Genomic DNA, 25,469 nt, shown 5'->3' on the forward strand with positions numbered 1-25,469 from the left:
ATTCCAGCAGGGGCAGATCAAGGCCATCAACTCACGGCCACCAATTTAAGAAACCACTGACTGAAAAGAAAGACTGAGCATGCAGCCTAATTAGCATGGGAAGCAAGAGGCTCCTTAAATGACAGCAGACAGAATACTAATTATTATGAAAACTAGATAACTTGAAGTCAATGAATATTAATTCCTTTTACTGTGTATATAAATAGGGGAAAATTTTGGTCATCTTGGTGCTGATGGTGGCTTATAAAAAAGAGGGAGAGAGACTTTCTTCGCAGACAGATAGTGACAGGATAAGGGGGGACAGTTTTAAACTAAAAAAGGGAAGAGTAGATATTTGGAATAAATTTTTCACTGTGAAGGCAGTGAGGCCTTAACACAGGTTGCCCAGAGAAGCTGGGAATGCCCCATCCCTGGAAATGTTCAAGGCCAGGTTTGGACAGGGCTTAGAGCAACCTGGTCTAGTGGAGGCTGTCCCTGCCCATGGCAGAGAGGTTGGAACTAGATGGGTTGAAAAATATGTTTTTTCAGGTCATTTTTAATGCAAATGATTCTGAGATTGATCTTCGATCAGAGTATCAGTAGGATGCTGCTCATCAGGAGCAGAGGTTTCTGGGAACTCAGGTGTATGGAGACCTGATTCCTCCACAGCTGGAGCAGGAAAGAGGTGTTATTCCTGAGACTAGCATCAGCCTCTGGAGTGTTTTTGGCAAATCACTTGCTCTTTGTTCACTGTCAGGAGAGACTAAATACAAACCTTAATTATGCAGTGACTGGATCCACATGAAGGATTTTGGCTGTTTATTTATTGCCTGTGTGACACACTGGTTGCTAACTCAGAGGCCATGAGGAGGTGGCTACAGGGCGGTGATTTTTCCTGTTTTCCCTGTATTTGTTGGCCGGAGCAGCAAATTCCAGTGGCCAGGAGGGGCAGCCAGCAGAGAGAAGTGACCCTGAGAAGACATGGAGTCCTCTGGGTTGCCTCACCCTGGCTGTTTAGGGGGCTGCTCCAAGGTCTCGTGAGTTGATTGGTGTAGCACGTAGCCAGGTAAATACTCTTACATAACCTTAGGCCTGCTGTTTTTGCCATTTATGCCTTTTTTTCATGACCATGTGACTGTGCTTTTGCTAACAAAGCTGACACCTTTAACAGGAACACAGCAATGTGCCGAAGGTCAAACCGTGTGTCTGCAACATCAGCCTCATTACTCAAGCTACACAACGGGTAGGCTAAGACACTCTCATGCATGCTTTGTGTTAATTATTGTGGAAAATGCCACCGTAAAGATGATTTGTAAAGACAGACTTTGCACAGCCCTGACTCAATGTGTGCAACCCTAACAGTGCTCAGCAGCCTCATCTCACCAGCAATGGTTCTCCTGACACATGAGATGCTTCTAAAGGTGGTGTTGTTTATCTGTGGCCTGATTCCCCAGCACTGCTTGCTGTGTACATCTCCCAAGTGTTTTAGTGTCTGCCAGACTTCTGTTGGCAGGATTAACCTCTCCAGCTGTGCCACTGTTGGGTTATTTCCCTTTGATATCCTCAGAGTTTCCCAAGCTCACCAGCTCCAACACTTTGTGACTCAATCTTTGCAAGGACGACAAAACGACACAGATGGGTGAAAGATATTGTAAAGTTTACACAAAACAAAAAGAATTGTGAGGTGGAGATTAGTTTTCAATTACTGTTTTATTGATATGATTGAATACACAGTCAGGTTTTATAATTCAGGATTGTGGCTGCTAAATGTGGTAATGGGCAAGGGTAGCTATTTGAATTGCTAGAGAACTACTGAATCTGCCTGCTGTTCCAGGGGCTGAGTTTCAAACTGAGGGAGGGTGGGTTCATGATTCATTGGCAGCTGTTGTTTGTTGTTTGGAAAAATATCCCTTTCCTTGAAATGTGCAAATGAAAAAAGAATATCCCCTTGGTAAATTGTGGGAGTGAAGGGTGGAGAGGAAGCTAAGCCATTCTATCTCCAGTTTGGTGCAGGGTAAGGGAAATTAGATTTCTATGTTTTTCTTTCATTTCTGAACATCTTCCACTGTGTGACAAGGGACAGGAGGAAGGAAGGTTTCCTGCTGTTTCAGTAGGTGTAGCTGGCAGTGAACAGTGACTGCATGGCAGCTGCGTCATTCTTCCCAGACTGGACATACTGCCCCCTGCAAGCCAAACTGTTAATCTGAAAAAGAAGAAGAAAAAAAATGAGGAGGAAAGAATCAGCATGGAGTAAGAAAGGCAGATGTGTAAAGAACAACCAGCAGGAGTAAGCAAGGCACAAATAACAGAGTAGTGTCCCTGGTGAACATGAAGTGCTAGGAGGGGTGGGATCAAGAGCAGCCTTAGGAAGGTGACAACATGTGTCCCTTCATGGTGACAGCTCTTCTCTCTGCTTGGGGGAAGCCTCATACCTGTGCCCGCTTGCGGAAGGCCTCTTGAGCAGCCTTCTTGTTCTCGCTTTTTCCCAACCATGCAGCCAGGGCAGAGGCTTGCAGGGCTCTCCCGTAGGAAAACGTCAGTTTCCAAGGCTTAGGCAGAGGGCATTGATTCATGGCATTCAGGTTGAGAGAAGCCTCCTCTTCACTCTGACCTCCAGACAGGAAGCAGATTCCTGCAAGAAAGAGGTTTTGGGGCTTAGAAATAGTGTTCCAGCCACCTCAATCCCTGGTCTTTACTTGCCAGAGGAGCAGGTATGTCAGAGGTAGGAGAGAGAGTGAGAATGAAGAGGTAGGAATGAATCAGGAATCACCAGGAACAGCAGCAGGAACGGTGCGGAGGAGAGTAGTGACAGTTGCTATGGCTACATCCTGAGGGGTGTACTTCTTGGAGCAGGAATGCCCAGCCGTCACCATGTTGGGTTTCAGCAGTGTCCCCTCCAGGTACACGTGATGATCATTCAAAGCCTTGTAGACAGCAGCCAGAACCTGAAAACAGGAGGATTGAATACAGACCTCTGCTCAGATCTTCACCTCAGGCTGCTGTGGAAAGACAGCTTATTCTTTGGTACTGTAGCAAGCTCAAATTGAATTTTGCTTTCTGATGAAATTTATTTTTGGGGTTACAGCTGGGGACACCTCACTGCTTTTGAGATTACCATGATACAACTTTTCATATTTACGGGATTTGTCCTTGAAATTGAGGTAATTGAGTTTGGTCCTGATACATCTTTTTGAGATTGAGAATGCTTATTGTCACTGAAGTGAAAATCCAAGAGCACGGAAAATACTCTTGGATTTCCCATTTGTTTGTTATGTGCCTAGGAGAAGCTCATTTTTGTGATGCAGCTATGAAGGACATTTTTGGTCAAATCTCTTTGAGATCTGTGAGCACAAACTGCACAGAGTTTAGCTGCAGGTTTGTGAGTGAGAGCACAGAGGGAGGAATCTCTTCTTACCTTCTCTGTGACATACTGACAGCGCTGGAGATCATGGTCTCCATCAGGCAGGATTTCTGGCTCCACGATGGGTACCAAGCCATGCTAGGAAAAGAAAGACAGGGGATTCTTTAGGGCTGTGGAAGTAAAATTGTCCTTGTTGTTTGTCCTGACTTCAGTGGTATTCCTTCCTGCTGTGCTGCCCTTCCTCCTTGTCTTTCCAAAACCTTCACAGGGATTCTCCTTTTGAGCTCCCTAGTATATTATCACAGGGAACAGGGAGAAGGGGCAACAGCATCCCAGGACAGGTTGCTGGAGGGAAGGTACCTGCTGGCAGATACTGGCATAGCGTGCCAAGGTGTTGGCATTCTCCTGGATGGCGAGTTGAGAGGGTGTTGTGCTGGTGATCTTCAGCACTGCACGCCACTTGGCAAAGTCAGCGCCATCTTTCTTGTACTGGGCACAGCGTTCAGCCAGCCCATCCAGCCCTGCAGAGGGAGAGTGATGTTTCACTGAGAGCTGCTCTTCAGCACAGAGCTTTGGAGAGTACTGTGACTATAGCCAAGGCTGCGTCTCAGGTGAGTCACCCTATGGCTTTGCTGCCCAGGCCATAGCTTAGGCTCCTTAGATCTCTCCTTACCTTGGATGGTGGTTTCTCCATTTGTTCCTGCTAGAGGTGCTGTGCCTTTATCCAGCTGTGCAGGTCAGAAAAACAGGAAGGGTTACAGAAAGATGAGAATTGGTCTAATTCTTACCCATGTCTAGTCTGCCTTTGAAGGAGGACTGTTACTAATGTGTGGACCTTAATGTGCTCAGGGTGAAAAGGAAGGAAATGTTGGAGCAAAGGGGAAGAAAAAGGAATTAACTGGGTAAGAGGAGGGTCAATGTGTATATAGATGTCTGCAGGAAATGGCTCAACAACTCTGTGAGATGTGGAAAGAATTAGGTTTAGGTTACTGCATGGAGAGGCTTATTTGCAGTGAATGGGGAGTAGATGGGAGTTGATGTATGGAAAGTTCCAGCATCTAGTGCAAATGAGCCCCTAGTTAGTTGCACAAAAGCAATGCAGAGAATTTTAAAACCAAGGACAAAAATGGGGGGAGGGGGAGGAGAGGGGAGGGGGAGCAGTGTTAGTTAGGATACAGTGCAGCCCCAAATATAATTTTCTCTGGAAATGGGATTTGTTATGGTGCCAGCCTGGCACATACAGACACTCACCTTAATTCCCACCACAATGCCTTTTTCCTTGATAACTGCTGGGAATGGCTTTCCACTGCTGTCTTTCTGATAGAGGGTCTCATGGAAAAGGATCACGCCCCCAATGCTTTGGTTGATGGAAGTATCCGAAGAGAAGAGGACCTCTCTAAAAGCTCGGCGGTTCTCCTCCGTGTTCTCCACATTGATCCGCTGCAGCCTGTTCCCCATGGTACCTAGTGTGGTGGGCAAAGAGGTTCTAGGCTTGGCTGGCCTCCTGATCCCAATAAGTAGTAATGAACTGGGGCTTCAGTTCAGAATATCCCTTCTCAACCCACAGTTTGTAAGCTTTTGTTGTTATGGCTGCAGCCCTGCTTGGCTGAATTGTTCTGCTCAGACAACAGTTTCAAAGTGTTTTTCATCTACTCCACTGATTTCAAATATGAAGCAAAACTAAAAGGAAAAAAAACATCTTGCATACTGCTAACTGATTGATGTCCAGAACTTACCCACTGATTCATCTGCAGCAAGGATCCCCTTTCCTGATGCCACAATCTGCTGAGCAATGTCTGCAAGAGCTTTTTTCTGCTCTGGAGACAGCGCTGGGAACTGGTGGGTCATGTTGACTTATCTGTGGGAGAGAATTACTGTTACAAGTAATTACAAGTACTTCTGCGGGAGACTGTGAACCAGTGACACAACTCAGGTGTTTCCTCTGCAGGGCTCTTGGTGCTTGTCTGGTCCATGTTATCATAGGCAACATGACCAGAAATCCATTTCAGTTCTTCTAGGTTTAGTGTGTCTGGAAAAACTAGAAAGAAATGCAGGAGACACATCCTGCCACATCATTCTAGAACCAAAGTGGGAAAGACTCTGCATTTTACCTGGATTTGCTGAGAAAATAAAGGAAGGTCAGTCTGTCATAAAAACATGCTCTGAGTAACAAGTAAGCAAATTGCTGACTCTGCATACTTTTTGGTTCCTGTGAGTAGAATGCCAGTTATTCCATTGCTTACCTTTACATATTTCCTAACACTGCTCCTCTTCTATTTCCTGCCTCTGTTGGCAGTATTTGCTGCTGTGTCTGGGTGATGTTCCATCCCTAACCTTTTGCCTGGGTTTAGTAATTCTCCTCCCTATGACTGCTTTCAGAACTGCAGTGCATTGCTTTCTCTGCAGAAGATTTGGGGCCTTAGGAGAATTCACCCCTCAGTTCTATCTTTTTAGCTGGGGTAGAGGGTTACCAGCTGCAACTACCCAGCACCTGAAATCTGTGATCTGTCTTGATATGACAAAATTCTTTGTCTTATGTTTTGGTTATATGCCATAAAATTACAGTTTCTCTAATCATCTCAATAGTCAAAGTTACTTTTCTGAGTGTATAGGCCTATAAGTCAGAAAAACTCTCTTCCTTCAGTTTGTCACATGTGATAGCTAAAGCAACACTTCTGTTTTTATTAATGAGTGGTAAATCCAGAAGCTACTAGATTAAAAACAACATGAAAGATCTCAAATATCACATTTTCCTTCAAAAGGGCAGGCCTCTGGACAGTGTTTGCATTTTCTATTCCCAAACTCTGCCTGAGAGAGGAGTGAGAACATTTCCCATTCCATCAGAGATGGCCAGAAAATATTTTTCCCTATTTAAGCATGTAGGCAGCCAAGTCCAACTTCTTATTTCCCTGCACACAGATGTTGTTTTGCCAGGGAATCCTTGTCTTATCCTTCCTGCTGAAGGGCACAATGGGTAGAAACAATGGAGAGTCTGTCTGCTACTCATGATAGGGTACAGAGTTCTGAATTGCATGTCAAATGGTGCCAAAATTTTCTGACAACGATGCCATCAGAGTATGATAACAGCTGTAAATTCATGTCCCTGTGTGGTGGTTTGACAGGAAATATGTTTTCTGGGAGGCTCTCTTGGGTTTCCGGCAGGAAAGAGTTCGGGTCTCTCCCCCAGCCCAGCTGCTGGCTGGGCAGGGGGAGGGGAAAAGCCATGTGGCCGAGAGAGGTAGGCCTGACCCCGGGGGTGGAAGAGAGAGAGAGAGAGAGAGAGAGAGATGGTGCCTGGGACTGTTACCTTGAGACTGTTACCTTGAAGCTTGATAAACATGGGCATGTGCCAGCAGCACGGCTGAGACGACTGAGAAGGAAAAGAAGGGGGGGTTCAGCCAGCCGCTTGTAGGAGCTTTTAACCCCTTTTTGGAGAATGAGAACTTTACAGAACATTAACCTTTCCTAGAAGAGAGATAGAGTGGAAGATGAAGTAGGAAATGGGCAAGTGTGAGAGAGGTCTGGGCAAGTGAGAGATGGTGGAAGAATAGAGAAGAATCCTAGTGGGAAGAGATGATGGAGTGGCTTTTGCTGGACTCTTTTTGTGTAGCCATGGACAGAACCATGTTCCTTGTGATACAGAGACTGCATCTAGGGGAAGGCAATGCCTCAGGACCAAGAGGGTTCAGTGTGGGTACTCCTCGGCCCCAGGGGGTGAGAAATATGGGGGGGACAGGTGTCCCAAAGGAAAGACTGTGCCCTTTTTGGATCAGGACAAAGCATCCTTAAAAGTCAACCCTAGAAGCAGCTCTGGTCCGTGATCAGTGGTGAGAGTACTGGACATGAAAGGAAGAGGTCACCATTGGCACAAGAAGGACTCCTTCTCCTCTTGATGAACTGAGGATTGAGTATTCTGAAGGGTGGTGCTGGCCCAAGAGTCGATGATTTGGGGGATGTATTGTATTGAGAATTTGGTGTGGAGGAGGAGGAGATGTATTTGTGAAGTTTTCATTTTCCTTGTGTGTCTTTTTTTTCTTCTCTCCCTTTTTCTTGTAGTTTAGTTAATAAATTCTTTTTTTTTTCCTAAGTGGGAGCCTGCTTTGCTTATTCCTGGTCACATCTCACAGCAGAAACCAGAGAGAGGGTATTCTCATGGAGGCTCTGGCATTGTGCCAGTGTCAAACCATGACACCCTGATTTATAGCTGAAGGTACTTTGGTACTGGTAATGTTATCCTGCAAGATTCAAATGGCATTGTCTGCCAGTACAGACCACTCAGATGCAGGTCTGCTTTACCTCTTTGCGAGCTGAGCCTGGAAATTTTCACATGCAGCTTACCACAGAGTGAGTCATTTTAGGTTTAGAGGGAAGATGAAGGACTGCAGGATCAAGACTTAGTCAAATTAAGTCAAATTAGAGAGAGTTCCCTGCTTTTCAAAGGGCTGAAATTCCTTGCTGTGGTCCTGGTGAAACGGGCTTAGCTGAACCCCTCTCTCTGTCAGCCTATGGCCAGAGCTCTGGGAACCATCCTTCTATTGTGGTGATCATAGCTCCATCACTCCCAGCTCTTGGCCTTTTCAGCTCACCCAGAAGAATTTGAAAATCTATGGTTTATGCTGCATAGCTACTTCAATTCACCTACAACTCTCCTTATCCCTCACCTGCTTTCTGTATTGGATATGTCTTTAAAAGAGGAAACTGGCTTGTTATTATGATTACTGTAATAATAGTTTGGTGATGAGCACCTCAGTTAAAACCTCACTTCTGTTAAATAAGTCATTATGCAAAATGATAAGGAATCACTCCAGTAGTTTAGAGGCTCTGTGGAGAAGACTGAGAAATTGTGCTCTGGCAAAAATATGATCTTGTCCAAGGTCAGAGCTGATAAACTGCTAAATCAGGGGTGGGATTTTAGAGTTGCAGTTTGGAGCTGGGCTACAGGACCAGGAGGTGTATTCAGGTAACCTTGAGTTCAGCTGGGTGGACTGCAAGATCACCAGTTGCTCCAGTCATGTTATGTTGAGTACACTTTCTTTCCAGCAATGCAATAAACAATGAGGCTAATGTCTGCTCTATCTTACTTATTCACAGTGTTTGCCGAAAGATAACAAGGAGACACTTATCACTCAAAACCAGCCTTCAAGGCAAATTTTCAAAATACAGAAAGATGAGTTTTCAGTGAATAATGCTGTTCCAAGTGAAAACTGAGACATTGAAACAACAAAGTGTGGTTTCAGAATGATGAATTGGAAGACAGCAAATTAGTTCCAATTTCTATGCAAGTATCATGCTGAGTGTGAAAGAGCAGGTGGAGATTTGCCCAAAGTGTCCCCAAAATTATCTTTAAGGCCATGGTGAGTGGTTCCCAGCTACTCTGCTGAACTATAAGGACGAATAAGAGGCTAGTGTTTCTAGCTGAAATGGTGAAGAAATGAGGGCAAAAGAACAATTGTAAACCTTATAATAGCTCAAAGGTGCAGAACGTTCTAGTACCCTTGATTTAGGATTTTATTCTTCTGTGATTCTTTCATGAGAATAATAATTTCTGAGAATCTTCATGTCTGCATTCAGAAAGGGTGTCCCTGCTGCAAAGTCCTGCTCTGAGCAGGGGAACAGGCAGAAGAGGAGTGGAGAAGCCTTACACTCCAGTAACATTTCATGAAGCCAAGCCAAGCCTTTACTTGTAAAGAGTAAGCTCCCAGCACATCCATAAAAGCATTAATTTTACCATCCTCATGTCCCCTCAAAGAGCTGGATATGTCACCGCACAAGTCCTGAGAAAAAACAGTTGTGCCCAGGTTGCCAGAGCTGCAAAGCTTATTTTAGTCTTCCAAGAACAAAGCCTGTTTGTCTTTATCTGATTTATCTGTTAAAATTGACAACTTTTCCAGGAAGAAAAAAATTCTTATGAATTGTGATCTCAGTAAAAGTACCTGGGAGTTCTCTCACCACTAAAATGTTTCAAGCAGCTTTATTTTTATTTACCCATTTTAGACTGGGGGCTAAGTGTCACAAGCTCAGGTGATTTCACATTGTTTGAAACACATACATTTCATGAAACATACATTTACATTGTATGAATGCAATGCAGACTCTTTGTAGTATCTGCTTACTTTTTTTCTTAAGTAGAATTATAAAAGAACCTCAGAAGAATAAAACTGCTCAACCCTGCTAGTTTTGTAGCTACCTAAAGTGCTTATCAGGCTTCAATAGCTCCTTAAGCAAACAAATTTCTTTGTTCAGCCCCCATCCTCTGGCCAGCAGGAGGTGGGGTTGTGGGAGCAGGGGACAGCACACTTGTAAAAGTAAATATTGTAATGCTGAAATCTTGGGTTTCTCTCAGCTACCATAAGAAAGAAGGGCTGAGGGGAAATGCGTAATGGCAGCACAAGCACTTGATCCTGTTAATATTAATAGTGACAACCAAAGAGCAGAGTGAAGATGAATAGCAGAAGGAACAATGTTACATTTTGCTTCCAATACTCTTAGAAACTTCAATATATCGTTGGCATTTTTTCTTTTCAAGAACCTCATTTGACTGTATCTTCTTATCTTACATAAAATCTCACCTGAGTCCCAGTTTGCAAATGGGAAAAGACTGGGTCAGAATCTCTAAGTTTTTCTCTTGGGACTCTGCACTGCCTTCTTTTATAAAACTGGTTCCAAAAGTGCAGGACCAAAGTTTTAAACTACAGCTTGTATCCCACACATGTAGCTTTTTCCTATTCAATTACTAGTAAACACAGCCCTTCAGCATCATCTCTGACAGTCAGCAATGCAAACTCTGCACACAAGAAATTTGCTTTCAAAGAACAGGATTTGAAGAAGAAGCAGCTGAATATATAAACAGATAAATACAGTTGGTAGAGACAATGAAAAGTATTCAATAATTTAACCTATCACATGTAGGCACAGTGTTGGCCTGACTGAATGTACTTCTCTTTTACTTGTATGCTTAGAGGAGGCAGACACACAATGACTTAGTCACCTTACATTTTCACTGCAGTGAATATCTGTGGTTACTGACCTCACTTCTCTGTGAGGAGCTCCATTAAATAAGTCTGGTTCCTTGGGTGTGAGGAAAATGGGGAGGTGTGAACGCCTGGGCAAGCTTGGGCACATCCTGCTGACAGAGCACATTCTTATCTAGGTGGCAGAAGACACACAGCTGGCAGGACTATTTGATAGGTCTGATTGATGGGCAGCTATCCAGAGGAGCCTGGCCATGGGGGTGGGAAGAAGCCAAAAGGAGCACAGAGACAAATGCCCAGACATTGCCTGGGGTGCAGAGCCCTGGCAGCCATTCCCCCAGGACTAGTGGGATGAGGGAACTGCTCTTTGGGGATGGCCTAAGGCCCTGTCAGCAGCGAGCTGAACAGCATGGGCCCAAGCATCCTGTGTGAGCAGGGGTCTGGCCTGTAGAGCCAGGGGAGGAGACAGGTTATCTCCCTTTGCTCAGCACTCCATAGTTAACATCTGAGTACTGCATCCAGTGTTGGGCCCCTGCAGTACACGAAAAACACTGACAGACTGAAGTTAGTTCAGCAGATGCCACTGAGAAGGTCAGTGGCTGCAGCACTTGCTCTGTGAGGAGAAGTCAGCAGAGTGGGGTCTAGTTCAACCTCAAGCAGCGGTGGCTTCAGGGGCACCTCTCAGCAGTCCGCAGTACCTACAGAGTGTGATTGAAGAGGCAGAGCTGGGCTTTTCACAGCAGCTATGATGGGACAGTGAGAGACAACAGGCACAAACTGAAACTACAGAGATTCAGACTGGATATGAAGAAATTTTTTTTTGCTGTTAGGAGAGCCAAGCAATGTAATAGATTGACAAAAAAGGCTGCACCATCCTTGCAGGTTGCCCATACCCACCTGAATAAAGACCTGAGCACCTTGGTCTGACCTCATGTCTAACCCTGCTTTGGGCAAGGGGTGCTTGGACTACAGACTTCTGTGTCCCTTTCAGTCTGAATTACCCTGTGACTCTCTGTGAATACCTATTTTGAGGAGTCAAGGTGGAAGTAGTGCCTCTTCATATCTATGAAGGAGGTCTCAGAAAAGAACAGAACACTTCTCCCATCATCTTTGCACTGAGATAAAGATTTTGGGTCAACAAAATGCTTAATTTCTGGATTCTAAGAAGTCCCAAGGGTATAGGACAAAAAGATACTCAGACTTCTGTCACCTAGAAGAAGGGGCAGATGATTTTGACTGATGTGCTAATGTCACCATCTCCATCAGTCCTTTGGGATATATGTGATTGTAAATTGCTTGGTTGTTTTTTGCTTTTTGAGTTTTTTTACTATCCCTATGGTCTGTCTAGAGACCTTGATTCAACCTGCAGTTGCAGGAGGAACTGCAGATCCGAAGTTCCCTGTGCTGATTCCCGTGTTAGCCTCAGATCTATACTCAAGCCCTGAGCAAATGTATCCCTATTTCATTTCCCTAGCAACTATGAAAGGAGGTTATGTTCAAAGACCTGTCCTCTGCCGTCAGTGCAGAGCACTCAGAATGGCTAGATTTGGCTAAAGTGGCAAGAAGCCACCTTGTGGTTTGGAAGCAAGTATTATTAGGGAGAAGCTACTTCTCTTTCAGGGCTGGACTTTTCTCAGAAAAGGTAAAAAATTGCTTTTAGACTTGCGTGAGAATTCAAGTCTTGTATTGCCAGCAGGGGAGGCTGAGGGAAGCAGTGGTGAGAGTCTCAGGTGGACTAAATAATTTTGGGTAAGCACATAGGACAGTTGAATAAGTGATAGAGGATCACAGATTCAGTGAGGATTTGAGTTTGTGAAGTAATTTCCTGAAGCTGGCTGTTCACAGCTTGAAAGGTTACAGCCTACAGATGCAAGAACAGGCTTTGTTTTCCTGCACTCCACCTTATACCCCCCCTTGCCAAATAAACTTATCAGAAGAGGCTGCACAACAAACGCACATAATTGCTCTTCTGTCAGCACTGATGTCGGTCAGGACCAGCTGCCTTCTCCAGTCATTCTCTGTTCTTGCAAAACAGAAATTCATGTACACCGCAAGCAAAAACAAACACGAAACAAAGCAACAGAAAGCAATCAGGTATGTTATTGCTCTAGTCCCCTTAGGCAGAGGATTCATTCACACACTCCAGGAGTTCTGAGTGACTAAGCTAAGTTAGAAAGCCAATGTTAGCAGCAAATGGATCACTTTAGAAGACCACTGCAGAATGCTTATTTCTCACAAGCTGTTCCTGAAACAAAAAAAATTAAAACAAAACCAAGAACAACTTTCCAAGCCCACTGTAGATAAACATTCCAGGTCTTAGCTGCTGATATACATACCAGTTTTACAGTTTAGAAATTAAATTATTATACTTACTTGTTTGTGGACAGTGTCTCTGCTGCTACAAGCTTCTGGTGAGGTGTTGGCAGGCAAAGAGACCCAGTCCTTCTAATCACTAACTTTTATAAAATTCTTGGTGGTTTTTTTTTTTTTTCTCCCCTTTCACTCCTTCGTTGTCCCTCCTCCCCCGCAAGCTGTTGGGGGACGTGTCACTGCTCAAGGCTGGTCACTGGCTATCAGACTACCACCACACACCTCCAATGGGACCTGGTCATGCTCCTGCTGTTCCTCCCCTTTCCCCTCCCCTGTATATATAAGGCCATTCATGCAGTAAAACTGAGATGTTTTACAGTTATTTCAAATTATTCCTCCTCTTTCTAAAACAGACCAAAAAGAACTACAAGAGAAACTATGGAAATTGCTTACAGGTATCTTTGGCACAGCTTTATCATTTAGGGTTAGATCTTCTGAAAGCTTATACTTAGGAAACTGCAGGAAGAAAGAACAGAAACAAAATGCAGAAACAATTCAACAGATCCTTAACTGGCATGAGCTGGTATCATTTCAGTGTCTTCCTAAGTGTTACATTGCTTTTCCTTACTGGAAAGTCTTGCATGGAACCATATGTTCCTTTTCCAGTTGGTATATGGAAAGGCAAAATGTGATGCTACAGTATCAGGTTTAATAATAAAGTTTAATGCAAGTTCTGATTTTCTGTAACACAGTGTACTTGTAAAATTAATGATTGTCAGACCGCATATGCCCACACTGAGGTTCACAGCTGCAAGCCAGATTTTCCCCCCCAAATCCCACTGAGATGCCCACCCATATTGCGGTGATGTGAAAACTTCTCTGTTGCTTAGCAGAATTTTTTAGTGAAAAATACTGATGCTGTATAAATGGTGTATCAGGATTGCAGTTTATATGAATCCACACTAGAATCATTCACCAGTTCTAGGCCTATAGGTTTGATTAATTGCTTTAATTTCTTTCTCCTGATCTTGCAGGCCAGTAGTCCTGGAGGGAAGTATAGCACAAGGACTGCTGGACAAGCATCATACCCTCAGGAACATCACCCTCTGTAACCTTGGACATTGGCACATTTTTACCAGAGAGACCCAGTGTTTGCCTGCAGAATGACGTCGTTTCTCCATTTGTTTGGCTGCTGCAGTGACCCTTTGGCCTTTACAAGGACAGGTGAGACCCTGATTTCTCTCTCCACAACACTGTCTTCCTCCTTGAGCCTCTCTTGTGCAGCTGCATGGCAAGGCCAGTGCTTGTAGGAAACCTTAGGAGCCTGCCAGGCTGCCAGTCAGCAGAGAAACCTCTGAAGGAGCTGACAGTGCAGTCCAGTCAAAGGCCTTGTGCTTCTGTTCCTATTTTCCTCCACGCTGCCCTACCTGATCTGTGTTTTTTTTCCTGAAGGAAGCTGTGGCACATGACATGGACATAAAGCCTTCCCTGCTTTACAGTGTTTGCTTTACATTCCATTTCTCCCATCCTAGCAGAGGTTTAATACACCATCCATGGTGTATTAAAGTTTCTCCACCACAACAGAAGCATCTAATATAGAGTAAAAATATGTTTAATTAAATATCTTATCTAAGACCCTCTTGAGACCAAGAAGGTGCCGTAATGGTGGTCTTCTTCCTCAAAGTCAGAGTTTGAGTCCTGTTGCTCCTGCTTTGGCTAGAAGCTGATATAGGAAGGAAGTTCTTGGAAGTGTTTTGTTCTCAATGTCATCTGCAATATGGCCTCACAGGCTATTAGAGAAAATCTGCAGGAGTCTTCTTGAAAAAAAGCGGTGTCACACATTAGGATACACTTTAAATAATCCCCTGCAGTCCACCTTGCGTTCTTAACTCTTCAGAAGTATATAAATGTATTTCCAGATGGATAATAGCTGTTGTGTGCCTTTCCAGGCCTTCCAACCCTTTAATCCAGCACTCCAAGCACAGGATTACAGGTCCTCCAGAGATTTTCAGGACAGAGGGAAAAAAAGGTGAATATACACGACACTTAATTTTTTCACTTAATTTAGGAATGGGAGCCTTTTCAGATAAAAAAATTGAATGAAGAATCATAGTAGATGATGTAGCTGTAAGGTGGTAGCTTGCAGACCCATCACATTGACCATACTGTGCAGAAATAACAGTGATATTAAAATTACACTGGAAAAGAGTACATACTTCCATCACACATAGTCATACTTTGGGAATAATTGTGCCTCTTAAAAGTGAGGTTATAGTAGTGTGGTTTCTTAAATAATAATAAGGGTGCAAAGCTTGCATTATGGGTGGTATGCAGTGCACTTCCATTTACCAAACAACTAACCTGGCCCATAAGAAGTACCAAATCACTGCCTGCACTAACTATTCCATGCCAAAATTGGTGTATTTTCCAAGCTGTAATTCTGTCTCATGGAGGTAGTGTTTCATCTCAGACCTGGCAACTCACACCTTTCCGGTGGCCAGGAAGGCAGGGCTCCCAGTGGGAGTTCAGTTTCAGAGGCAGAACCATCTCTCCTCTTCAACCCTGGGGTTCCTCATCCCCCTCAGCCTCTGGCATGGCAAGGAGGACATAGGACAAAGATCCCAGTCAAAGATAAGGATAGGGTGAACAAGAGGGGAGGTCAGTTGCACTAAAGAACAACTACTCTCAGTTTTTTGTATTTTTAAAAAACGGTTATGCAGACTATTGCAGTGATTGCTGATACACTTTTTTAGGGAAGAGTACAATGATTTATTAGAGAACGGATTACTAGCTGGTTTTGAGTTTTGGATGTCTGAGAATTGATTGCTTAAATACATATCTAAATACAGGGGGCAGTTCTGCACCTATTATGGCTTTTTTATGTATTCATGAAAGAGTTGATAGAAAAAGTATTGCAATATAAAAAACTTTATGGCTGTGTTTGAAACATCACTGTAAACAAGATGCACAACTAGTTACAGAGCTTAAATGTTCATTGTTGTGCCTTTTATAGCATAGAAATAGAAAGCAGTAGTTAGCTATAAAAGAGATTGCTTAGGGTAAAACACAAGAAATGTCTTACAACATAAGTGAATTTTCTACTTGAATGGCTTGGAGATTTTGCTGGTGTCAACCCTCTCATCTGGAATTCCCATATAGAAGTTGATAGAAGTATGCATTTAAAAATATTAAGGACCATTGAAAACTATTCACATGTGACATGGGTTATTGCTTAGGTCTTAATTTGTGGGTTTACATTTTGGAATTTGACAATTTAACTGCTGTCCTTGTTATATCCAGCCTTGCTGTCAAAGGATCTAACAGTTGTGCACTTAGGTGAAGTTTTGCTGGTTAAAATACAATAAAATCAACAGAAAGCCTGTTTTAAAGACAGATAAAAATATTGTAATTGCTTATGATTTTTGAGATTGTGATTTTTATGTCTGTTTCTAGCAGTGTAATTCTGATAATGTTTTGCGTTTACTCAAATAACCTAGCATCATAAATAAAAAAAATAAGTAAAATGGGAGAGAGATAAATTGTAGTACACCTCAGAAAGAATGATGAAAAACAAATGGATGAAGCAACATCAGAGATTATATGGTCACCACAAGAAAAATTACAAATTTACAGCTTCTCTCTGCGCTTAAGTAAATTAAATAGTACTTTTGGATGTGGTCAAACCTGTAAAATTGATTGAAATGGAATGGAAAAAAACACTGGGAGTTGGAAAATGTCCAAGAATAATATGCATCCACATGAAAAACACCTGGCTCTGTTGCCCTGTGAGGCTGCTGCCTGTGTGATGGGGTTAAAGTCTAATCTGAGCAGGCTCAAGCAGAGTGGAGTCTGCCTCCTACCCACCTCTTCACACTGTTCTGGATGTTTCCTGTTTTCTGTACTCTGCAGTCTTGCTTAACCATCTCAAAGTCCAGCTTGTTCATCCCTATCTAATCAGAGGTATTGTTTATTAAGTGGTTTGTTTTCCCCAGTCACCTACAGCCCTCACCCCCAATATGAAGAGCCTGGCTGGTTAACCCCACTGGAAGAAATGCCCCTCTATTTTTGGCTCCACAGCAGAGTCTGCAGACAAGTACAGCAGGTGGGCTGGGGGGTGTTGGACAGAACAGACTCAAACCACCAAGGAGATTACAGAAGGAATGGGTTTACTTTGTTCTGCATTCTATGCAGCATAAAGCTGGGCTGCAACAAGCATCATGACCTGGAATGAAAAACAGGCAAGCACACAACACTGCTGTTATCAAAACACAGATCTTTGCACTAATTTAAATAGTGGGTATATTAAACAAGCATACAACTTTAAACTGAGCTGCCTGCAGCAACTTTCCTGGGCTGTGAAAAACAGCTGTAACAGGACATGAAGGTAAATGCTGTAATGACACTGGTCTCTGTGCCTTTCCGTTGACATTTTTTTTTTTAATAAAGCAAGAAGGCAAACACCTGGGTTCTATAAAGGGAGACATTTAACTATTTATTACCTGTTTATCTGAGCAGCACATGATACCCCAAAAAAGCACAATTAGGTGCTTTTAATGCATGTTAATATTTGCATTGTTTGCAAAATACAAACCACAGCAGATGTCTGAACTGGACGAGCTTGCTGAAAGGACCATTTGTAGATGTGGTTTCTGTCCAGGAACACTGGACACGGAGGCAGAAATTCTAAGATAAAGTAGGCACAGCTGCCCAGAGGCTCAGAAACAGAACAATAAAACGTAACTCATCAACATTTAAAAATCACTGTCATTCCTAGCTACCTAGCCATCAACATGGCATTCCTAGGTTGCCATGAAGAACAAAGTCATGGGAAGGGACACTGATGTTGATCCTTAGCCTGTAGGTACATGGATAAACTGGCTAATGGGGTGGATTCTCCCAAAGCTGTCAGGACAGATAATCAGTGGAAATGAAGTTACTCCAGAATGGAGACATGCAGTGAAGAAGCACAGACCATGGAGTACCTAATTCTCCATGCATTTTTGGCAAGTTTGTGTTTTACTGAAGATTATTCAGAGCCACATGTTGGGCCCTGCCATCTGCTGAATTCAGATACGATGTCTGTAAAGCTGGTGTGAAAATACACAAAATGAAACTCTGACTTTGGGAGAGAAACTGCCAATGCCTTTGTAACTACAACTGTCTCTCACAGAAAATTACCTTTTTTATTTTGTGAAATATGTACCCTCTCTATACAAAAGTAAGCCAAGTTTAAATTTCAGCACTCAGAGCTTGATTTTACCTCAGGTCCCTGTTAAAATGCCTCAATTTTGATTGGAGAAGGGCCTGAGAAACCTGGTCTAATAAGACCTGCTTTGAGTGGGGCTGGATTAAAATTATAGCATCTGTGCCAATGCATGAACATAGGAGTAACTTTCTTTGTCAAATATGGTAAGGAAAGATGGATCAGCCAATCAGGAAAACAAACAGTGGGACACGGAAAGAAGATACTATAAATAGAGTCTTTATAGAAAGGTTATTTATTTTGTGGAAAGTTTGCTTGTAAATAAATTTGGTTTAAAAAACCCAGAAAACAAAAACCAACCAACCAAAAAAACACCAAAACCAAAAAGAAAAAAAAAAAAAAAAAAAACAAAACCAAACAAATTTAAAAAATCCCCAAAAAAACACCCTACCAAACAATTCAGCCTGTATCCAGACAAATTGCTGCTGAAATACCCAATCTGGTGATTCAGAGCTCCTCACCACAGGAAGGATGGCTTTTCTCTCTTCAAATCCAGTGTCTTCTTAGTAAAACATTGATACCTACTGGAGTTAGAGAATCCTCTTGGGCTTCTAATCTAGTAGAGACCTGTCAGTTTATGCCCTGTGCCTGCATCATGCTTATGTTGGATACACTTTGGAACTGAATGTAGTTTTTGTTAATAACTCCCCCTGAACTATCTTGGACAATAAAGCCTTGGGTCCTGCTGTTGGCCTATCAAGAAAGACTCCTCTTGTGCAAGCAGCAGCTTCTGCATTGAAGAAGTCTCCAAACTATTGGGAACGAACCTATACCCAAGCAAATCCATACTGTTTGTTTCAAAAATAGTCACTAAGCTTGTTTTAAAGTGAAAGAAAACAAGCTCTTAAGGCCACATTTCAGGGAGCTAATACCATGCTTTGAATTTCTGTAGTCTGAGATGGGGCAGCTCAGCTCCCCTCCCCTCACAGGAAAGAGAGGGAAAAGGCTTTTGGGTGTTTGAATACTGCATTTTTAGCCTGAACTTCAGAACAAAATCCAACAGGAATTAAGAATTCACAGTAGCCTCCCATTCTCTGTTCTGAGGGTGATGTGCACTTCTCTGACTTCTAATTTCTAGTAAAACATGCAGCACAGAAAAGAGAAAGAAGACTCAATCTGCTTCTGGGAGATTGGAAGGCAGCCGCAGGAGCCCTTTCCTGGGTTGCCCCATTGGCAGGGTGGGCACTGTGCAAGTACCTGAGTAACTCAGAACAGCTCTCTGAGGTTCAGCAAAGCAGCACCTCTATTGTGAAGGTGAGTTGTGCACTTTAGGAAATTGTCCCAGAAGGACATAAAGAATTTCTCAACCTGCTTCTTGCACAAAGGACTGGTTTATCTGAAACTCTCACACTGGCAAGTTCAAGCCCTGGGCCCTCTGCACATTGTTTGGTCTTGCAGTCAAATTCTGTCATCTCTTATGCCATGAAAATTATCTTCTGGCTTAGAAGGGATGCCTCAAATTCGTGTTCTTAATTTCCAGCTATGAGGCTCAGTGAAATTATTGACCTCTCCTGGACTTTTGAAACGTCAAATTAAGTACTACTGGACAAACAGGAAAATAACTTTGAGACAAATGGATAAATCATTTCCTCACAACAAAACATTTATTAACTGGATACAGCTTCTTTCTTGCTTGCTTGCTTGCTTTCTTGCTTGCTTGCTTGCTTGCTTGCTTTCCCCTCTTCCTTTTTCCATTGTCTGTTCCATTTCTTGCTGTGAGATTTTCTTTGCAAGAATGAATATGAATGGAAAGAACAGAACACTGTCCTGGATTTTTACAGTCTAAGGACATAAAAGAGAGAAGAGCAAGCACTGAAACATTCACAGCTGAAGATCCAGAAACCAGTTGTATGTGCAGGCACTTGGTGGAATAAATACACAGTGACACTCAAATCCTGATACCCAAACCCCACTGCAGTGAAGCCAGATGAGAGATTTGCTCACCTGCCACTGTGTGACTACCTTGGCATCTCCAGGGCTTCCAGTGGCTGGGAACAAAATGTCGTTTTGCCTGTGCCATTTTCCTGGTGTCTTTTGCCAGGAGGCCTAAAGGCCAGGCCTTTGGAATGGCATGGAACCCACAAGCAGTTTTTACTCACTCTAATTTCCAAAGATTTTCTGAAGGTATCCAGCTGATTACTGGAGAGCAAAGCACTGGTGTCATGCTATTTCTCAGCTAACCTGCACTGTGCCTTTGTGATGTGTAACTGATGCCCACCGTGCTGACAGAGGGAGGGTCGCCATTTTCTTTGGTTTCATCTCTCAACAGCTTTAGGTATTTCTCACCTACAATCACACTTGTTAAAGCTTAAGGCATAAATCACCTGGGAGAGAGCTGGGACAAGAAAATTCAAAGCAGAACCCGTTCGTTACGAAAAAGAAAAAACAAAATAACCCCCACTGATTAAATTCAACAAAAAATAATTTCTTGGTTCATTCCAAAGCAAGGAACATGGTTTTTAAAATAGCTCAACCAAATGCCACCTTGAAATGAATTTGATTCAAAGTTAACTAAAGCCAAAGTAGGCTTTTCATCAGATATATCCAATTTTTGCCGGCTTTCTTTCAGTATGAGGTCTCTTGTCATCTGCAAGGTTTTCTATTTAACTGTGCTCACAGCCCTGGTGCAAAGTACCTCTCCCAGATGCCTAACAACCAGGAGACATGGTCACTGTCAGAGTGGCCCCTTGATGTGCTGTGCTATTGTTGCTTGCTCTTGTGAACAGCTTTGTTTCCCACAGGTATTTTGTTTTCTGCCAGGAGCAGTGAATGAACCACTCCAGCTGAGCTGTGAATTACAGCTCCAGAATGAACAAGGATCCTGCACAACAACAGCACCTGATTGAATCTTTCCTTTGCCTCTCTGCTGAGGGAAAGTCAAGGTAAATTAATGTTGAATGTCTAAGTTCACTCAATGGCTGACAAGACCTCTTTTAATGGATCCAGTACAATGAGTGATGATCCCGACCAACACAGCAAACATTGTGTACAATGTGCGTTGTGTATCAATGAAAATGTGCCTTTGTGGCCCATCTATGTGACACCAGTGGCTGTGATTCTGTTTTCCTATCCCTACTTTCAGAGGTGACCTTTAATGAAGCAGAGAGGTTTTGTTGTTAAGAGCCTCTGGTTGAAGCAAAAGAAGTGGGAATGGTGGAGGTGCAGATAGGAAGACAGTAGCTAAAGAGACTTCAAAACTTTGAAGAATCTAGGCAGAATTTGTGGGAAAGTTCCTGCAAACCACTTCTGCTTTTGAAGGGTGTGCTCAAAACCAGAGTTTTGGAACAGAGACAGGTCAGAGATGAGACCTTAGTAAGGATGGGGAAATAAGGCCTTCCCCTCCTCATTAGCTTAAATTTGAAACATTCACTTTGTCCAACATTTCTGCTGCCCTTAGGTGAGAGGATTTTTGTAACCACTGTCCAGGAAGAGTAGGCAGGAAAGCCATGCTTGTTGGTGTGAGAGCTTTTCTTTGGGAATGGCTAAGGAGAGTGAGCTGGAATCCTCCACTTCCCTCCCAGGTGTTGCATGGTGATGCATTAGTTCCAAGTTCGTATTAAACAGGGTCTCTGTGAACAAAAGCTGATTTTTTAAGAAAACTTGTACTTTTAGAGAGAATTATTTTTGCCCATGTGGAGACAAGCAGCACAGACTCCAAGTCTGCACACTGTCCATGTGCCCCATGGCGAGTGCGCTGGGTGCTGTTGTGTGGCAGGGCAGGAGCAGCTCACAGCAGTTTCGGGTCGCTGCTCATTCGGAGGCTGGAGTACATCCCCACGTGCCGCACCAGGTTGGGCTCCACCACAAAGGCGTTCTCGCCCTTGCCCCGCAGCAGCGAGTAGAGGGCGGTGTCCTTGGCAAAGCCCCGGCGGCAGCGCAGCCCCCGCAGGTATCCTGAGGCCCGGCGGGCAGAGGCAGCGGGGAAGAGCATGGCGGGCGTGCAGCACTCGCTGGCCGGCGCCACATTGTAGAGCGCGGGGTGCAGGCGGCGCAGCTCCAGCCCGTAGTGCCGCCCCACCAGCTCCGACAGGGCCATGCTGTACAGGGCGAAGAACGCCACCAGGCACCAGCCAGGGCCCGCCCGCCCCGCGGCCCAGCAGTATGCGCAGCTCAGCACCGGCCCCAGGAACATGCCCAGGCCCAGCCACTCCAGGATCCTCATGGGCTCAGGGTTGATGTAGCGCTGGAGCCTCTCGGGATGGTACAGCTTGAAGTAGAGAGCATCTCTGAGGTAGGGCTTGGAGAACCGGGCCGAGAAGAGGTGCTGCAAGACAGAAAATATCTCCTCCTCTGGCACAGCATCATCTTCCACAAGAAGGATGTACTCTGGGCTGTACATCAACAGTGACTGCTCCAGGCAGAAGACGTAGTCCTGCTTCTCCTTCTCAAACTGGTTCAGGCTGGGGTCAGGATTCTCTCCAGTTCTGTCACGACTGACCATAGGAAAGAGGCTGCTCAGCAGCCTGACATCCTGATGGCTGCTGGGGTCTGACTCCACGTTACAGAGGAGCATGCGGTGGCTCTGGCAACGCGCCCCACATTTCTGGAGGAGGCGGTGGAAGTGGGAGGCCACTTGCAAGACGTAGTGGAAATCATTCTGCCTCTGCACAGTGATAATGGTGATTAGCAGCAAGGGCTGGAAGGCGTCACTGCTGGAGGCCTCGGAGGCGTTTGGCATCTGCATCTTCTCAAAGTAATGGAGAGCATCCTGGCCCTCCTGCTGGTTCTGCTCCAGGAACTCCCGGCTCATGGGGTTCAGGTGCCAGCGCCGCAGGTAGAAGTAAGAGTGCAGGAGCCGGTGGCAGATCAAAGGTGCCAGCACACCAAAAGTCACCACAGTCAGGGTGAGGAGATGGATGAAAGGGCTGGACCAACGGCACCACTTCCCACAGAGCTGCCAGGCTCGGTGGAACATAACTGCTGCAGAAAGAGGGCACTCCCGCACTGCTCATGCCCTCAATCCTTCACTTTCAATGCATCCTTCTCCCTGGAATTCAGGATACCACTGGGGCCACTGCTGCCAAACCTGCACAGGTTGTCCAAGCCCAGAAAGGAAGAAAAAAGGATGGTTAGTGAAATAGGAACTGACAGAGAAAACAGAAAACAGGGGACTAGTCTCTGAGTAAGCTAAAATACAAGGCCCTGTGTAATCCCTTATGGTGGAGGCATCACAGCATAGTCCTGGGACATTGAGGACAGATGAGCCCAACTTAATTTCCAGCAAAGAACCCCTAAGGTTTTTTTAGCACATAGGAACTCTGATCTAACCAAGCTCGAAAGAACTTGGTGTGTTTGTTACTGTGCTTCAAACACGTAACAACAGGCAGGGTGGAAGCAGGGTGTGTGGAAATCCCTTTCTGTTAAAGGTTAGGTACTCCTTTCTGGTGACAGTGACATAATAATGTTTAGATCACAGCCACAAAGCAAAGCCAGAATTCTTGTATCTTAGTCTAGCATATATTGGAGAGAAAAACTTTTACCACTTTGGAGACATAGATGCTTCCCTCCTGCTGCTCACACACTTCCAAATGTGGTTTTTTTTCACTCCCTGAAATGTGAAGCCATATAACAAAGACACCAATTTACTTCACTAAGGGCCTGTGTATGCTAAGGGTAATGTGTGTGCCTGTTTCTCTCAGATGTCTCCTCCTAACTAGACCCTGTGAGATACATGGGCACAGCAACATGAACATGTTGTAATTGAGCCATTGACTCCTTATCTAAAAGTACACAATTTAGAAGTATATGCCTTCAATTTTAAACTGAAGTAGTCACATAAATATGTAATATTTTTTGTATACACATTCACTTTAAGCAAATATCCACCTTCACCAAAGTTAGATTTTTCCATATCTGCTTCTCTGGCTGCCTTGAAGACCTCACAGCCTGGCTGACAAAAGCTTACCCAAAATCATGGCAGTTAGGTTGTTCAGATGAATTCTCTTTTGTCAGTAATCTCACTTTTAATCTGTTGTCTCATTCTCCCTTTAAGTTCCTATTCCCTCTCCCTAAGAACTGAGGTACTCATGTTCCCCTCACTGAGATGACTGAATGTGCACTGAGTGTTCAGTGCAGAGTTTCTCCAATTTTTACCCTTTTGCCTTCAGCAAGTTCTGATCATCAAATGATAGTTCAATCAAATGTTATTCTTTGTCCTTTTCTACACTGTCATTTGAAGCAGCCTAAGCAAAGTTGGGTAGATGGAAAAAATCATGGCTTTTCTCCTCTGTCTCAGAAAAATGGATCTTGTATAAGAAGAGACTTGGAGGACATGGAGCAAGGTCTGGCTTTGGGGATACTTCAGAATTGCCTTCTTTACAGAGGTCACAGATTTGCTGGTTTTTACCATTAGGAGAACCTTTTCCTCTTGCCATATGGGAATGTGACAACCATCTATGAAAGGCCTTTTAACAAGATTAATGCAAAATATACAAGAGTTATTCCAAATATTTGTTAGTGAACAGGCAGTTCATGCTGTGAGATCTCAAACCATCCTTACATAGATTGTGGCATCTTTGTGGCAGAAACAATCACAAGTGTTTGTGCACTCTTAGGGCTCAAGACAAGATTTAGAATAATTAAATTCGAGAACGAATTTACATGTTGATGCATGAGAATTTGCAGCTTCTTTCCATATAGCTTTCTTTTCCTGTCTTGTTACACAATCCTGTTGCAAAAATGCTGCATTGAATTGCATCAGTGAACCTTGTAAAGGCCTTAAAGGTGATGGCTGCACTTCAGCTGCTAGATCCAAGTGCTGAGGATTCAGGATGTGAAGACCTGAAATCCATCAGATGCAAAGTTCTGGCATTTAAATGCATTTATTCATCCAGAATCCTGGGCCTTCCAGCTAACCTGTCACAAGCATTAAGAGAACACAAACATGCAGAATCATATTCTACAGCTCATGCTGTCGAGCCTTCTCTTGATACAAGCATCACTGTCTCTGAGCAAGCCTCCAAACTTGAAAGTGAGGGCCACAGGGGGAAAGAAGATAGTAGGTAGTTTAGTTCTCAGGAAATAAAGCTTAATTTCCATCTTCCAGCTATGCTGAAACTCTGAGCTACAAAACCTATGAGCTGGCAATGAGATCTTGGGATATATATTGAAGTACTAGTAATAATTATTTGAGCGTTTCTTCATTAATAATTCTTGGAACAACCTGATTAAGTGAGTGGAATCTGGCAGGGAGTTTGAAACTAGCTGTTCTGTAAGGTCCCTTCAACCCAAACCATCCCATGATTCTATGATGATAACATTCACCCAAGGAAGACCTCCTTCCCTCACACCATCTTCTACTGAAGAGGGAAAAATGGTTGTGCTGTCCTCCCTAGTGGCCAGTAGAGCTGGGGGGGCTGCAGCCTCATGAGATGAATCAAACAAGTTCTCACTTGACATCCTGCTCTTCTGCAACCCTTGAACTTGTTCATGTCCCAGGTCCCTGCAGCTGGACTCACACTGAGTCCAGAGCCCGACAGTGCTGGCAAAGTGGTGTGGGGACTCCACCTGCTGGTGTCCCAGCTCCCGACTCAAGGCAGGGTCGGTGAGGTGGTGCAGGTGAGCACCACCATCTGTGGAGGTACCT

General features: G+C 44.0%; 2 protein-coding genes across 2 annotated transcripts; both read right to left on the reverse strand.

Annotated features, from left to right (window-relative positions):
* Window positions 1–1,619: 1,619 nt before the first annotated feature.
* Window positions 1,620–12,722, reverse strand: ALDOB (aldolase, fructose-bisphosphate B). The gene is made up of 9 exons (XM_036403374.2): window positions 12,685–12,722; window positions 5,077–5,198; window positions 4,592–4,803; window positions 4,014–4,068; window positions 3,701–3,861; window positions 3,395–3,478; window positions 2,750–2,924; window positions 2,412–2,611; window positions 1,620–2,182 (listed from the first exon to the last, which is right to left on the reverse strand). The coding sequence occupies exons 2-9, from the start codon at window positions 5,186–5,188 to the stop codon at window positions 2,087–2,089; spliced, it is 1,095 nt and encodes a 364-aa protein (XP_036259267.1). The 5' UTR covers window positions 5,189–5,198; window positions 12,685–12,722; the 3' UTR covers window positions 1,620–2,086.
* Window positions 12,723–19,462: 6,740 nt separating this feature from the next.
* On the reverse strand, window positions 19,463–22,884 carry PGAP4 (post-GPI attachment to proteins GalNAc transferase 4). Its single transcript, XM_036403373.1, has one exon. The coding sequence runs from the start codon at window positions 22,797–22,799 to the stop codon at window positions 21,612–21,614; it is 1,188 nt and encodes a 395-aa protein (XP_036259266.1). The 5' UTR covers window positions 22,800–22,884; the 3' UTR covers window positions 19,463–21,611.
* Between the last annotated feature and the right edge of the window lie 2,585 nt (window positions 22,885–25,469).

This window comes from Molothrus ater, chromosome Z (genome assembly GCF_012460135.2).
Source record: "Molothrus ater isolate BHLD 08-10-18 breed brown headed cowbird chromosome Z, BPBGC_Mater_1.1, whole genome shotgun sequence".
NCBI lineage: Eukaryota > Metazoa > Chordata > Aves > Passeriformes > Icteridae > Molothrus > Molothrus ater.